A 16,267-nucleotide genomic window follows, 5' to 3' on the forward strand; every position below is an offset into this window, starting at 1 on the left:
GTGGTAATTGAGGGAGGTATGTACATATACAGTGCATTGGGAAAGTATTCAGACCCCTTTACTTTTCGCACAATTTGTTAGGTTACAGCCTTATTTTTTAATGGATAAAATTGCTTTTTTTCCCCCCTCATCAATCTACACACAATACCCCATAATGACAAAGCAAAAACAGGTTTTTAGAAATGTTGGCAAATGTATGAAAATAAAAAACTATCACATTACATAAGTATTCAGACCCTTTACTCAGTATTTGTTGAAGCACCTTTGGCAGCGATTACAGCCTCCAGTCTTCTTGGGTATGACGCTACAAGCTTGGCACACCTGTATTTGGGGAGTTTCTCCCATTCTTCTCTGCAGATCCTCTCAAGCTCTGTCAGGTTGGATGGGGATCCTGCACAGCTACGAAAAATATAGATGAAAACTTGGTAGATAGTATCGTCTGCAGCTCATCATGAGGTACTCTAACTCAGGTGAGCAAAAACTTGAGTCTTCCATAACATTAGAGATCGCTCACCAGCTGTTGTTTATACCCCTCCTCCCTTCGTCTTACCTGAGACTGCATTCCGGTCTTGACAATGAGAAAAACCAGTGAAATGTATACTATCAATGTCCTCGTTCAGCCATAACTCTGAGATACATCGAATATTACAGTTTTTCAGGTCCTGTTGATGGGATAGTCTCGAACGAAGCTCATCCAGTTTGTTCTCCAGTGACTGCACGTTCGCCAATAGAACAGAGGGCATTGGCTGTCTATTTGCTCACCGACGGAGTCTCGTCAGGATACCACCGCTTCCCATTTGAGTCCCGGGGATTAGGGCCTGGTCCAGAGTAAGCAGAATTTCCAGAACTGTAGAAATTTTCATCCAAATCAGGGTTAGTGGTCATTGTTCTGATGTCCAGAAGCTGTTTTCAGTCATAGGAAATGATGGCGGAGACATTACGTACACAAGAAGATTGGAGTAACAAAACACTGCAACACCATCTTATATCTGACTCCGCTAGTGATTTCCATATATTGAGACAGAAACTTTACCAGGTAAAACTTCAACATCTACACTGCAACATTGGAATAAAGAGGCCATGAGATTGAACAGATATTCTTATCAGAAGGAGCTTTTTTCCCAGAAGACAGAATTATTAATTAAATATGTGCATGCAACACATCACAAATACTGTAACTAAATCAATCGGAAATTGCAGGGCAGTCATATTTTTTTTTGACCCAACGTAAGTAATTGTGTTTGATTGGATAATAAATCATAATTAATTGGTTAATTAATTGACGTATTAATTCTCACCTCCCCTGACACTGCGTGGGGGCGCTATTATGACAACGTCCCCTGTGCGTCGTAATAAATAGAGCCGGAAGCAGAACGTCAACACCTAGAGGACATGTGTATGCTACCAGACAGCGTAATGGTGTGGACGTGAAGAGCCAAGGTAGGTAAAGGCTTGAAATAAGCGTAGCACGCAGAAAGTGGTGGGGAACAAATTACAAATGTCACTCCAAAGGACACTCAAGTTGATTGTTACTGACGTAGGCAGCTAGCTGGCTAGACAAGCGAACGTTGGCTACCAAGTTAGGCTAAACTTAACTGAGGAATGGTCACGCTATGATAACAAGCTCATGCTAGCTAGTGACAACCCCCGCAACATCAACAACAAACGAATTGCTATTTACATTTAGATTGTGCGCATTACTTTCGGTCTCGCTTACGCGTTCAATTAAGTACCTAGTAGGCTAGCTAAGTGGCTAGGCTGGTTCTTGCTAGTTAGCTCCTCGGCCTCGACGTGTATCTGCATCAGCTGTTGGCTCGCTAGCCCGGTGTTTGCTTGCTAACAACCTAGTTAGCTATATTGACTGACCCTCATCTCGTTGTCAGCACACTGACCATCTTTCTGGCGGAAACATCCTGATATCAATTAGTAATGCTTATCAGTAGCTACTAAGCAGACACGTCAAACAACCTCGTTAGCACCGGGTAGTTAACTGCACTTGTAAACAATGGCAGTGAATTGCGCAATGCTGTCTTAGTTGTCACAGCAGAGCATGTGATACTCAAACGTGCAGCGAACATATATTATAACATGTGGTATTGTTTGACAAGACAAGTGAATATATGAGTCTACTGCTTTGCCATAATTAATGCATCCTATGGACAATGTATTGTAGACAGTTTGTGTAGGTTCAGATTGACATGTAATGTAACTTATTGCTGATTATCTCATAGGGGATAAGGTGTCTGCCCTAAGCCCAGGAGCAGAGCCTACTAGCCAATAGCCTCTTCTCTTCACACGGATAAAGGCATCAACAAACGAAGGATGTGCCCCAACGCTGACACTATATCCCCAAAGTCTCTATGATCGATCTTCAAATCGGTGTGCAACTTGGTTATAGGTCTTACCTACCTGCGCTCATTTACACACTTCTCAACCAAACAGCCCTAACCAAGTCAGCTCTGAACCCCAAGATGGCTACTAGACAAAGTGCCCTAACTGCTGCCGTGGTTACCCTGTTGGGGGCCACCTTGGGTGGCCTGTTGCTATGGCGACTGAGAGTCCCAAGGACAAAGAAGCAACAGCTTCCTGCTCAGGGTCAGGTAGGGGTCAGCTCTTGTCCCTTACCTGTGGAACCAGAGCCTGTGGTTCTGGAGTGTAAGAAGCCAGTGGAGTCCCAGACCCAGTCTAAGCCCAAGCCCACCCAGACCCAGCTACCCCCGGGTCAGAGTCTGGTCCTCCCCGCGCCTGCTCTGCTACCCCCTGTTGACCAGGTCCTGGCGGTGCAACCGGTGATGGTAAGCTCTGAGAACGAGTGGGAACAGCTGTGGCCCATGCTGCAGAAGGATCTGTCAGTCTACCCCGTCCTCGGGCTGGACTGTGAATGGGTGAAGAGTCAAACCAAGGGCCTGGGTGTAAGTTTGTTTTGCATGTTTTTAAACATATCATACCATTGGCACTCTATTTTATCTGATCTCTGACGTCGTCTCACTCTCCCTCCCCCTTCTTTCCATCCCTCCTCTCCTCTCCCCTTCCCTCCTCTCCCCTTCCCTCCTCTCCCCTTCCCTCCTCTCCCCTTCCCTCCTCTCCCCTTCCCTCCTCTCCCCTTCCCTCCTCTCCCCTCCCTCCTCTCCCTTCCCTCCTCTCCCCTTCCCTCCTCTTCCCTCCTCTCCCCTTCCCTCCTCTCCCTCCCTCCTCTCCCCTTCCCTCCCTCCTCTCCCCTTCCCTCCTCTCCTTCCCTCTCTCCCTCCTCTCCCTCCTCCTTCCCTCCTCTCCCCTTCCCTCCTCTCCCCCTTCCCTCCTCTCCCCTTCCCTCCTCTCTCCCTCCTCTCCCCTTCCCTCCTCTCCCCTTCCCTCCTCTCCCCTTCCCTCCTCTCCCCTTCCCTCCTCTCCCCTTCCCTCCTCCCTCCTCCCCTTCCCCTCCTTTCCCTCCTCTCCCCTTCCCTCCTCTCCCCTTCCCTCCTCTCTCTCCTCTCCCCTTCCCTCCCCTCCCCTTCCCTCCCCTCCTCTCCTCTTCCCTCCTCTCCCCTTCCCTCCTCTCCCCTCCTCTTCCCTCCTCTCCCCTTCCCTCCTCTCCCCTTCCCTCTCTCCCTCCGTCCCCAGGTGTCAGTGAAGGGTCAGACTTCAGCCATCTCTTTGCTCCAGATGGCATCCTACTCTGGCCTGTGTGTGTTGGTGAGGCTGCAGCCGTTCCGTGGTGGCCAGCAGGACCTGCCACTCAGCCTGAAAGAGGTAGGCTGTATGTGATCCTCTGTGGCTCAGCGTGGTGTTTTAAACGCCAGTGTAGTGGGTTCGGTTCCCGCCTGGGCCACCAATATGAAAATGAATGCACTCACTATTAGGGCTGGGAATTGCCTGGGACCTCACGATATGATATCATCATACTGAGGGACCTCACCATACGATATTATCACCATACTGAGGGACCTCACCATATGATAATATCACCGTACTTAGGTGCCGAACACGATGTTGCGATTCTCGCGATTTTAGATGTATTGTGATTCAATAGTGTGATTTTTATTGTGGTTCCACGGTCCAAACATATTGCTCACCATACGTCTGCTGCAGAGGGACGAGGGAGTCATGAGAACGCAGGTTTTGATCAGTCATGGAAATAAAAGTGCCTTTAAACAAATTGGCTCCCTGTTTTTTAAAAGGATGGAGAACAAGTCTATGAAGGAAAAACACTGACGTTTTGGTGCAGCTACAGCCAACTAGCGCAAAAATTATATAGCGATATTATAAAAACGCTACGTCATATTATAATAGCCCGATATACACATGGCCTAAAGTATGTGGACACCCCTTCAAATGAGTGGATTCGGCTATTTCAGCCACACCCGTTGCTGACAGGTGCATAGAATCGAGCACACAGCCATGCAATCTCCATAGACCACCGTTTTGCAGTAGAATGGCTCGTACTGAAGAGCTCAGTGACATTCAACGTGGTGCCGTCATAGGATGTCACCTTTCCAACAAGTCAGTTCGTCAAATTTCTGCCCTGCTAGAGCTGCCCCGGTCAACTGTAAGTGCTGTTATTGTGAAGTGGAAACGTCTAGGAGCAACAATGGCTCAGCCGCGAAGTGGTCGGCCAGACAAGCTCACAGAACGGGAACGGCGAATGCTGTAGCGCTTAAAAATCGTCTGTCCTCGGTTACAACACTCACTACCGAGTTCCAAACTTCCTCTGGAAGCATCATCCGCACAAGAACTGTTCGTCAGGAGCTTCATGAAATGGGTTACAAGCAGAAGATCACCCTGCGCAATGCCAAGCGTCGGCTGGAGTGGTGTAAAGCTCACCGCCATTGGACTCTGGAGCAGTCGAAACGCATTCTCTGGAGTGATGAATCTGGGTTTGGCGGATGCCAGGAGAACGCTACCTTCCCGACTGCGTAGTGCCAACTATAAAGTTTGGTGGAGGAGGAATGGTTTCGGGCTGTTTTTCATGATTCGGGCTAGGCCCCTTAGTTCCAGTGAAGGTAAATCTTAACGCTACAGCATACAATGACATTCTAGACGATTCTGTGCTTCCAACTTTGTGGCAACTGTTTGGGGAAGGCCCTTTCCTGTTTCAGCATGACAATGCCCCCGTGGGCAAAGCGAGGTCCATACAGAAACGGTTTGTCGAGATCAGTTTGGAAGAACTTGACTGGCCTGCGCAGAGCCTTGACCTCAACCCCATCGAACACCTTTGGGATGAATTGGAACCCCGACTGCGAGCCAGGCCTAATCGCCCAACATCGGTGCCCGACCTCACTAATGTTCTTGTGCCCCCCCCCCCATCACTACTCACTATTGTAAGTGGCTTTTGATGGTATATTGTGTGTTTTTGTGTTATTAATTATGTATTTAAAAAATCTATAGGTCCTCAGCGACCCTCACATTCTGAAGGTGGGTGTGGGCTGCTACGAGGACGGGAAGCGTCTGACCCGAGACTATGGCCTGGCGCTGGGGTGTACCGTGGACCTGAGACACCTCGCACTACGACAAAGGTACCACACTAGTTGTTTTTTGTCTGTTTTTAATCATTTCCTCTCAGAATTTTACTGGCACATACAGTACGTAATGCTCAGTCTTATAGTTTTTCAATTTCCTCTCGCGTAAAACTGTCAGACTCTTTTGTCAGGTGGCTTCTTCACTTTTCTCTGAGAGAAGTGTCTTCAAGTTTTAATGTCACGTGCACAAGTACAGTGAAATGCCTTTCTTGCAAGCTCTAACCCCAACAATGCAGTAATCCATATCCATGTAATACTAAAAGTAATGGGTCAGTTCCAGGGTCGGTTCAATACCGTACTGTGTTCCAGGGTCGGTTCAATACCGTACTGTGTTCCAGGGTCGGTTCAATATCGTACTGTGTTCCAGGGTCGGTTCAATATCGTACTGTGTTCCAGGGTCGGTTCAATACCGTACTGTGTTCCAGGGTCGGTTCAATATCGTACTGTGTTCCAGGGTCGGTTCAATATCGTACTGTGTTCCAGGGTCGGTTCAATACCATACTGTGTTCCAGGGTCGGTTCAATATCGTACTGTGTTCCAGGGTCGGTTCAATACCGTACTGTGTTCCAGGGTCGGTTCAATATCGTACTGTGTTCCAGGGTCGGTTCAATACCGTGCACTGTGTTCCAGGGTCGGTTCAATACCGTACTGTGTTCCAGGGTCGGTTCAATACCGTACTGTGTTCCAGGGTCGGTTCAATACCGTACTGTGTTCCAGGGTCGGTTCAATACCGTACTGTGTTCCAGGGTCGGTTCAATACCGTACTGTGTTCCAGGGTCGGTTCAATATCGTACTGTGTTCCAGGGTCGGTTCAATACCGTACTGTGTTCCAGGGTCGGTTCAATACCGTATTTACAATGTGCAGGGATACTGGAGTGATGGAGGTAGATATGTATAGGGGTAAGGGGACTAGGCATCAGGATATATGATAAACAGAGTAGCAGCAGCATACAGTGCATTCAGAAAGTATTCAGACCCCTTGACTTTTCCCACATTTTGTTACGTTACAGCCTTATTCTAAAATGTATTAAATTGAATTTTTCCCTCAATCAACACACGATACCCCATAATGACAAAGCAAAAACAGGTTTTTAGACATTTTTGCAAACTGAAATAATACATTTACATAAGTATTCAGACCCTTTACTCAGTACTTTGTTGAAGCACCTTTGGCAGCGATTACAGCCTCGAGTCTTCTTGGGTATGACGCTACAAGCTTGGCACACCTGTATTTGGGGAGTTTCTCCCATTCCTCTCTGCAGATCCTCTCAAGCTCTGTCAGGTTGGATGGGGAGCGTCGCTGCACTGCTATTTTCAGGTCTCCAGAGATGTTCGATTGGGGTTCAAGTCCGGGCTCTGGCTGGGCCACTCAAGGACATTCAGAGACTTGTCCCGAAGCCACTCCTGCGTTGTCTTGGCTGTGTGCTTAGGGTCGTTGTCCTGTTGGAAGGTGAACCTTCACCCCAGTCTGAGGTCCTGAGCGCTCTGGAGCAGGTTTTCATCAAGGATCTCTCTGTACTTTGCTCCGTTCATCTTTGCCTCAATCCTGACTGGTCTCCCAGTCCCTGCCGCTGAAAAACATCCCCACAGCATGATGCTTCCACCACCATGCTTCACCGTAGGGATGGTGCCAGGTTTCCTCCAGATGTGACGCTTGGCATTCAGGCCAAAGAGTTCAATCTTGGTTTCATCAGACCAGAGAATCTTGTTTCTCATGGTCTGAGAGTCTTTCGGTGCCTTTTGGCAAACTCCAAGCGGGCTGTCATGAGCCTTTTATTGAGGAGTGGCTTCTGTCTGGCCACTTTACCTTAAAGGCCTGATTTGGTGGAGTGCTGCAGAGATGGTTGTCCTTCTGGAAGGTTCTCCAATCTCCACAGAGGAACTCTGGAGCTCTGTCAGTGACCATCGGGTTCTTGGTCACCTCCCTGACCAAGGCCCTTCTGCCCCGATTGCTCAGTTTGGCCGGGCGGCCAGCTCTAGGAAGAGTCTTGGTGGTTCCAAACTTCTTCCATTTAAGAATGATGGAGGCCACTGTGTTCTTGGGGACCTTCAATGCTGCAGAAATGTTTTGGTACCCTTCCCCATGTCCTGTGTCTCGACACGATCCTGTCTCGGTGCTCTACGGACAATTCCTTCGACCTCATGGCTTGGTTTTTGCTCTGACATGCACTGTCAACTGTGGGACCTTAAATAGAAAGGTGTATGCCTTTCCAAATCATGTCCAATCAATTGAATTTACCACAGGTGGACTCCAAGTTGTAGAAACATCTCAAGGGTGATCAATGGAAACAGGAGGCACCTGAGCTCAATTTCAAGTCTCATAGGAAAGGATCTGAATACATACACTACCAGTCAAAAGTTTGGACACCTACTCATTCAAGGGTTTCTTTATTTTTACTTTTTTCTACATTGTAGAATAATAGTGAAGACATCAACTATGAATTAACACATGGAATCATGTAGTAACCAAAAAAGTGTTAAACAAATCAAAATGTATTTTAGATTCTTCAAAGTAGCCACCCTTTGCCATGATGACAGCTTTGCACACTCTTGGCATTCCCTCAACCAGCTTCATGAGGTAGTCACCTGGAATGCATTTCAATTAACAGGTGTGCCTTCTTAAAAGTTAATTTGTGGAATTTATTTCCTTAATGTGTTTGAGCCAATCAGTTGTGTTGTGACAAGGTAGGGGGGATATACAGAAGATATCCCTATTTGGTAAAAGACCAAGTCCATATTATGGCAAGAACAGATCAAATAAGCAAAGAGAAACGACAGTCCATCATTGACTGTCTTAAAGTAATCTGGAAAATGTCATGAACTTTGAAACTTCAAGTGCAGTCGCAAAAAACATCAAGCGCCATGATGAAACTGGCTCTCATGAGGACCGCCACTGGAATGGAAGACCCAGAGTTACCTCTGCTGCAGAGGATGTTCATTAGTTACCAGCCTCAGAAATTGCAGCCCAAATAAATGCTTCACAGAGTTCAAGTAACACACATCTCAACATCAACAGTTCTGAGGAGACTGTGTGAAGGTCGAGAGCCATGCGTCCTCTGAAACTCTACCCTGCCGAGCTGCACTGCTTCTTGCATGCTTAACCCTGAGTCAATACATGTTAGTCACCTTTGGCAGCGATTACAGCTGTGAGTCTTTCTGGGTAACTAAGTCTCTAAGAGCTTTACACACCTGGACTGTAAAATATTTGCCCGTTATTGTTTTCAAATTTCTTCAAGCTCAATCAAGTTGGTTGTTGATCAATGCTAGACAACCATTTTCAAGTCTTGCCATAGATTCTCAAGCAGATTTAAGTCGAAACTAACTTGGCCACTCCGGTACATTCACTGTCTTCTTGGTAAGCAACTCCAGTGTAGATTTGGCCTTGAGTTTTGGGTTATTGTCCTGCTGAAAAGTGAAATTCATCTCCCAGTGTCTGGTGGAAAGTAGACTGAACTCCGTGACGTACTGGGCTGTCCGCACCGTCCTCTGTAGTGCCATGCGATCGAGGACGGCGCTATTGCCGTACCAAGCAGTGACGCAGCCATTCAAGATGCTCTCAATGGTACAGCTGTCAAACTTTTTGAGTTACCCTCCGTGTCGTCAGCAAACTTGATGGTGTTTGTAGTCGTGCTTGGCGCTGTCTGTGTGTTTTTACCAGTCTGTATGTGTTTCCGTGCAGGAAGGTAGTGTTGAATAACGGTCTGAGTCTGACGTCTCTGGCGGACGACTTGCTCAACGTCTCGCTGGAGAAATCCTCGGAGCTGCGCTGTAGTGACTGGGAGGCTGACCAGCTGACCCTAGAACAGGTACACCACTTTACCTGCTGGTGTTCGTTTAGTACAGGATGGGATATGCTGTGTTACAGACACATTGTTACTCTGCATGTTGAACATCACCTTTTGCAGTTGGACTGTACAGATTAACTGATCTACAAATCACCTTACATCCCAAATAACTCCTCATTATGTGATCAATATTAGCGATTCTGTGCCTTACCTTTTTACAAACATGCAGAGATCTTCTCATTAATCCCCCCCCACTATCTCCCCTGAACTTCAGATGACCTACGCAGCCCGGGACGCACAGGTATCCATCGCCCTCTTCTTCCACCTGCTCGGCCTCCACTCGGACGCCACGCCCTCACCTGACACTGGGAGTTGCTACTCCCAGCTGGCCAACTGCTGCCAGGGCCTGGTGGACACACCCTTCAGGGGGCGGGGCGGAGTAGAGGGGGAGGATGGACGGAAGAGCATGGATGGAGAGAGGAGGAGGAGGAATAGGAAGCTCCAGCAGCCTAGTTTTGAAAGCCCGGAGTCTGGGGACCAGCAAGTTCCAGATCCCAGGAGGAACAACAAGAGAAAACCGCTGGGTGTGGGCTACTCTGCCAGGTGGGTAGGTGTGGGCTAGTCTGCTAGTCTGCCAGGTAGGTAGGTGTGGGCTAGTCTGCTAGTCTGCCAGGTGGCCAGGTGTGGGCTAGTCTGCCAGGTGGGTAGGTGTGGGCTAGTCTGCCAGGTGGCCAGGTGTGGGCTACTCTGCCAGGTGGGTAGGTGTGGGCTAGTCTGCCAGGTGGGTAGGTGTGGGCTAGTCTGCTAGTCTGCCAGGTGGGTAGGTGTGGGCTAGTCTGCTAGTCTGCCAGGTGGGTAGGTGTGGGCTAGTCTGCCAGGTGGGTAGGTGTGGGCTAGTCGGCTACTCTGCCAGGCGGGTAGGTGTGGGCTAGTCTGCCAGGTGGGTAGGTGTGGGCTAGTCTGCTAGTCTGCCAGGTGGGTAGGTGTGGGCTAGTCTGCTAGTCTGCCAGGTGGGTAGGTGTGGGCTAGTCTGCCAGGTGGGTAGGTGTGGGCTAGTCTGCCAGGTGGGTAGGTGTGGGCTAGTCGGCTACTCTGCCAGGCGGGTAGGTGTAGGCTAGTCGGCTAGTCTGCCAGGTGGGTAGGTGTGGGCTAGTCTGCCAGGTGGGTAGGTGTGGGCTAGTCTGCTAGTCTGCCAGGTGGGTAGGTGTGGGCTAGTCTGCTAGTCTGCCAGGTGGGTAGGTGTGGGCTAGTCTGCTAGTCTGCCAGGTGGGTAGGTGTGGGCTAGTCTGCTAGTCTGCCAGGTGGGTAGGTGTGGGCTAGTCTGCTAGTCTGCCAGGTGGGTAGGTGTGGGCTAGTCTGCTAGTCTGCCAGGTGGGTAGGTGTGGGCTAGTCTGCTAGTCTGCCAGGTGGGTAGGTGTGGGCTAGTCTGCTAGTCTGCCAGGTGGGTAGGTGTGGGCTACTCTGCCAGGCGGGTAGGTGTGGGCTACTCTGCCAGGCGGCCAGGTGTGGGCTACTCTGCCAGGTGGCTAGGTGTGGGCTACTCTGCCAGGCGGGTAGGTGTGGGCTACTCTGCCAGGTGGGTAGGTGTGGGCTACTCTGCCAGGTGGGTAGGTGTGGGCTACTCTGCCAGGCGGGTAGGTGTGGGCTAGTCGGCTACTCTGCCAGGTAGGTAGGTGTGGGCTAGTCTGCCAGGTGGGTAGGTGTGGGCTAGTCGGCTAGTCTGCCAGGTGGACAGGTGTGGGCTAGTCTGCCAGGTGGCCAGGTGTGGGCTAGTCTGCCAGGTAGGTAGGTGTGGGCTAGTCTGCTAGTCTGCCAGGTGGGTAGGTGTGGGCTAGTCTGCTAGTCTGCCAGGTAGGTAGGTGTGGGCTAGTCTGCTAGTCTGCCAGGTGGGTAGGTGTGGGCTACTCTGCCAGGCGGGTAGGTGTGGGCTAGTCTGCTAGGTGGCCAGGTGTGGGCTAGTCTGCTAGTCTGCTAGTCTGCCAGGTGGGTAGGTGTGGGCTAGTCTGCTAGTCTGCCAGGTGGGTAGGTGTGGGCTAGTCTGCCAGGCGGGTAGGTGTGGGCTAGTCGGCTACTCTGCCAGGTAGGTAGGTGTGGGCTAGTCTGCTAGTCTGCCAGGTGGGTAGGTGTGGGCTAGTCTGCCAGGTAGGTAGGTGTGGGCTAGTCTGCTAGTCTGCCAGGTGGGTAGGTGTGGGCTAGTCTGCTAGTCTGCCAGGTAGGTAGGTGTGGGCTAGTCTGCCAGGTGGGTAGGTGTGGGCTAGTCTGCCAGGTGGGTAGGTGTGGGCTAGTCTGCTAGTCTGCCAGGTGGGTAGGTGTGGGCTAGTCTGCTAGTCTGCCAGGTGGGTAGGTGTGGGCTAGTCTGCTAGTCTGCCAGGTGGGTAGGTGTGGGCTAGTCTGCTAGTCTGCCAGGTGGGTAGGTGTGGGCTAGTCTGCTAGGTGGCCAGGTGTGGGCTAGTCTGCTAGTCTGCTAGTCTGCCAGGTGGGTAGGTGTGGGCTAGTCTGCTAGTCTGCTAGTCTGCCAGGTGGGTAGGTGTGGGCTAGTCTGCTAGTCTGCTACTCTGCCAGGTGGGTAGGTGTGGGCTAGTCTGCTAGTCTGCCAGGTGGGTAGGTGTGGGCTAGTCTGCTACTCTGCCAGGTGGGTAGGTGTGGGCTAGTCTGCTACTCTGCCAGGTAGGTAGGTGTGGGCTAGTCTGCCAGGTGGGTAGGTGTGGGCTAGTCTGCTACTCTGCCAGGTGGGTAGGTGTGGGCTAGTCTGCTACTCTGCCAGGTGGGTAGGTGTGGGCTAGTCTGCTAGTCTGCTACTCTGCCAGGTGGGTAGGTGTGGGCTAGTCTGCTAGGTGGCCAGGTGGCCAGGTGTGGGCTAGTCTGCTAGTCTGCCAGGTGGACAGGTGTGGGCTAGTCTGCTAGTCTGCCAGGTGGCCAGGTGTGGGCTAGTCTGCCAGGTGGACAGGTGTGGGCTAGTCTGCTAGTCTGCCAGGTGGACAGGTGTGGGCTAGTCTGCCAGGTGGACAGGTGTGGGCTAGTCTGCCAGGTGGACAGGTGTGGGCTAGTCTGCCAGGTGGACAGGTGTGGGCCAGTCTGCCAGGTGGACAGGTGTGGGCTAGTCTGCCAGGCGGGTAGGTGTGGGCTAGTCGGCTACTCTGCCAGGTAGCTAGGTGTGGGCTAGTCTGCTAGTCTGCCAGGTGGGTAGGTGTGGGCTAGTCTGCCAGGTGGACAGGTGTGGGCTAGTCTGCCAGGTGGACAGGTGTGGGCTAGTCTGCTAGTCTGCCAGTCTGCCAGGTGGACAGGTGTGGGCTAGTCGGCTACTCTGCCAGGTAGCTAGGTGTGGGCTAGTCTGCTAGTCTGCCAGGTGGCCAGGTGTGGGCTAGTCTGCTAGTCTGCCAGGTGGACAGGTGTGGGCTAGTCTGCCCAGGTGGACAGGTGTGGGCTAGTCTGCCAGGTGGACAGGTGTGGGCTAGTCTGCCAGGTGGACAGGTGTGGGCTAGTCTGCCAGGTGGACAGGTGTGGGCTAGTCTGCCAGGTGGACAGGTGTGGGCTAGTCTGCTAGTCTGCCAGGTGGACAGGTGTGGGCTAGTCTGCCAGTCTGCCAGGTGGCCAGGTGTGGGCTAGTCTGCTAGTCTGCCAGTCTGCCAGGTGGACAGGTGTGGGCTAGTCTGCTAGTCTGCCAGTCTGCCAGGTGGCCAGGTGTGGGCTAGTCTGCTAGTCTGCCAGTCTGCCAGGTGGCCAGGTGTGGGCTAGTCTGCTAGTCTGCCAGGTGGGTAGGTGTGGGCTAGTCTGCTAGTCTGCCAGGTGGGTAGGTGTGGGCTAGTCTGCTAGTCTGCCAGGTGGGTAGGTGTGGGCTAGTCTGCTAGTCTGCCAGGTGGGTAGGTGTGGGCTAGTCTGCCAGGTGGGTAGGTGTGGGCTAGTCTGCTAGTCTGCCAGGTGGGTAGGTGTGGGCTAGTCTGCCAGGTGGGTAGGTGTGGGCTAGTCTGCTAGTCTGCCAGGTGGGTAGGTGTGGGCTAGTCTGCCAGGTGGGTAGGTGTGGGCTAGTCTGCCAGGTGGATAGGTGTGGGCTAGTCTGCTAGTCTGCCAGGTGGACAGGTGTGGGCTAGTCTGCCAGGTGGACAGGTGTGGGCTAGTCTGCTAGTCTGCCAGTCTGCCAGGTGGACAGGTGTGGGCTAGTCTGCCAGGCGGGTAGGTGTGGGCTAGTCGGCTACTCTGCCAGGTAGGTAGGTGTGGGCTAGTCTGCTAGTCTGCCAGGTGGGTAGGTGTGGGCTAGTCTGCCAGGTGTGGGCTAGTCTGCTAGTCTGCCAGGTGGACAGGTGTGGGCTAGTCTGCCAGTCTGCCAGGTGGACAGGTGTGGGCTAGTCTGCTAGTCTGCCAGGTGGACAGGTGTGGGCTAGTCTGCTAGTCTGCCAGGTGGACAGGTGTGGGCTAGTCTGCTAGTCTGCCAGGTGGACAGGTGTGGGCTAGTCTGCCAGGTGGACAGGTGTGGGCTAGTCTGCCAGGTGGACAGGTGTGGGCTAGTCTGCCAGGTGGACAGGTGTGGGCTAGTCTGCCAGGTGGACAGGTGTGGGCTAGTCTGCCAGGTGGACAGGTGTGGGCTAGTCTGCCAGGTGGACAGGTGTGGGCTAGTCTGCCAGTCTGCCAGGTGGCCAGGTGTGGGCTAGTCTGCTAGTCTGCCAGGTGGACAGGTGTGGGCTAGTCTGCTGCCAGGTGGACAGGTGTGGGCTAGTCTGCCAGGTGGACAGGTGTGGGCTAGTCTGCCAGGTGGACAGGTGTGGGCTAGTCTGCCAGGTGGACAGGTGTGGGCTAGTCTGCCAGGTGGACAGGTGTGGGCTAGTCTGCTAGTCTGCCAGGTGGACAGGTGTGGGCTAGTCTGCCAGGTGGACAGGTGTGGGCTAGTCTGCTAGTCTGCCAGTCTGCCAGGTGGACAGGTGTGGGCTAGTCTGCCAGGCGGGTAGGTGTGGGCTAGTCGGCTACTCTGCCAGGTAGGTAGGTGTGGGCTAGTCTGCTAGTCTGCCAGGTGGGTAGGTGTGGGCTAGTCTGCCAGGTGTGGGCTAGTCTGCTAGTCTGCCAGGTGGACAGGTGTGGGCTAGTCTGCCAGTCTGCCAGGTGGACAGGTGTGGGCTAGTCTGCTAGTCTGCCAGGTGGACAGGTGTGGGCTAGTCTGCCAGGTGGACAGGTGTGGGCTAGTCTGCTAGTCTGCTAGGTGGACAGGTGTGGGCTAGTCTGCTAGTCTGCCAGGTGGACAGGTGTGGGCTAGTCTGCCAGGTGGACAGGTGTGGGCTAGTCTGCTAGTCTGCCAGGTGGCCAGGTGTGGGCTAGTCTGCCCCAGGTGTGGGCTAGTCTGCTAGTCTGCCAGGTGGACAGGTGTGGGCTAGTCTGCCAGTCTGCCAGGTGGACAGGTGTGGGCTAGTCTGCTAGTCTGCCAGGTGGACAGGTGTGGGCTAGTCTGCCAGGTGGACAGGTGTGGGCTAGTCTGCTAGTCTGCCAGGTGGACAGGTGTGGGCTAGTCTGCCAGGTGGACAGGTGTGGGCTAGTCTGCCAGGTGGCCAGGTGTGGGCTAGTCTGCCAGGTGAACAGGTGTGGGCTAGTCTGCCAGGTGGACAGGTGTGGGCTAGTCTGCTAGTCTGCCAGTCTGCCAGGTGGCCAGGTGTGGGCTAGTCTGCTAGTCTGCCAGGTGGACAGGTGTGGGCTAGTCTGCCAGGTGGACAGGTGTGGGCTAGTCTGCCAGGTGGACAGGTGTGGGCTAGTCTGCTAGTCTGCCAGGTGGACAGGTGTGGGCTAGTCTGCCAGGTGGACAGGTGTGGGCTAGTCTGCCAGGTGGACAGGTGTGGGCTAGTCTGCCAGGTGGACAGGTGTGGGCTAGTCTGCTAGTCTGCCAGTCTGCCAGGTGGACAGGTGTGGGCTAGTCTGCCAGGCGGGTAGGTGTGGGCTAGTCGGCTACTCTGCCAGGTAGCTAGGTGTGGGCTAGTCTGCTAGTCTGCCAGGTGGGTAGGTGTGGGCTAGTCTGCCAGGTGGACAGGTGTGGGCTAGTCTGCCAGGTGGACAGGTGTGGGCTAGTCTGCTAGTCTGCCAGTCTGCCAGGTGGACAGGTGTGGGCTAGTCTGCCAGGCGGGTAGGTGTGGGCTAGTCGGCTACTCTGCCAGGTAGCTAGGTGTGGGCTAGTCTGCTAGTCTGCCAGGTGGCCAGGTGTGGGCTAGTCTGCTAGTCTGCCAGGTGGACAGGTGTGGGCTAGTCTGCCAGGTGGACAGGTGTGGGCTAGTCTGCCAGGTGGACAGGTGTGGGCTAGTCTGCCAGGTGGACAGGTGTGGGCTAGTCTGCCAGGTGGACAGGTGTGGGCTAGTCTGCCAGGTGGACAGGTGTGGGCTAGTCTGCTAGTCTGCCAGGTGGACAGGTGTGGGCTAGTCTGCCAGTCTGCCAGGTGGCCAGGTGTGGGCTAGTCTGCTAGTCTGCCAGTCTGCCAGGTGGACAGGTGTGGGCTAGTCTGCTAGTCTGCCAGTCTGCCAGGTGGCCAGGTGTGGGCTAGTCTGCTAGTCTGCCAGTCTGCCAGGTGGCCAGGTGTGGGCTAGTCTGCTAGTCTGCCAGGTGGGTAGGTGTGGGCTAGTCTGCTAGTCTGCCAGGTGGGTAGGTGTGGGCTAGTCTGCTAGTCTGCCAGGTGGGTAGGTGTGGGCTAGTCTGCCAGGTGGGTAGGTGTGGGCTAGTCTGCTAGTCTGCCAGGTGGGTAGGTGTGGGCTAGTCTGCTAGTCTGCCAGGTGGGTAGGTGTGGGCTAGTCTGCTAGTCTGCCAGGTGGGTAGGTGTGGGCTAGTCTGCCAGGTGGGTAGGTGTGGGCTAGTCTGCTAGTCTGCCAGGTGGGTAGGTGTGGGCTAGTCTGCCAGGTGGGTAGGTGTGGGCTAGTCTGCCAGGTGGATAGGTGTGGGCTAGTCTGCTAGTCTGCCAGGTGGACAGGTGTGGGCTAGTCTGCCAGGTGGACAGGTGTGGGCTAGTCTGCTAGTCTGCCAGTCTGC

At 53.2% G+C, this 16,267-nt stretch overlaps 1 protein-coding gene across 1 annotated transcript in view; it reads left to right on the forward strand.

The window, feature by feature from the left end:
• Positions 1-1,362: 1,362 nt before the first annotated feature.
• LOC121544531 (exonuclease 3'-5' domain-containing protein 2) overlaps positions 1,363-16,267 on the forward strand; it is a 39,134-nt gene continuing 24,229 nt past the window's right edge. The window contains exons 1-6 of the mRNA XM_041854470.2: positions 1,363-1,440; positions 2,232-2,912; positions 3,601-3,729; positions 5,365-5,492; positions 9,175-9,301; positions 9,555-9,883. Of these exons, the coding sequence (XP_041710404.1) occupies positions 2,361-2,912; positions 3,601-3,729; positions 5,365-5,492; positions 9,175-9,301; positions 9,555-9,883 (1,265 nt within the window). The 5' untranslated portion in view covers positions 1,363-1,440; positions 2,232-2,360. The remainder of the gene's footprint in view (positions 1,441-2,231; positions 2,913-3,600; positions 3,730-5,364; positions 5,493-9,174; positions 9,302-9,554; positions 9,884-16,267) is intronic.

Source organism: Coregonus clupeaformis, chromosome 29 (genome assembly GCF_020615455.1).
Source record: "Coregonus clupeaformis isolate EN_2021a chromosome 29, ASM2061545v1, whole genome shotgun sequence".
Classification (NCBI taxonomy): domain Eukaryota; kingdom Metazoa; phylum Chordata; class Actinopteri; order Salmoniformes; family Salmonidae; genus Coregonus; species Coregonus clupeaformis.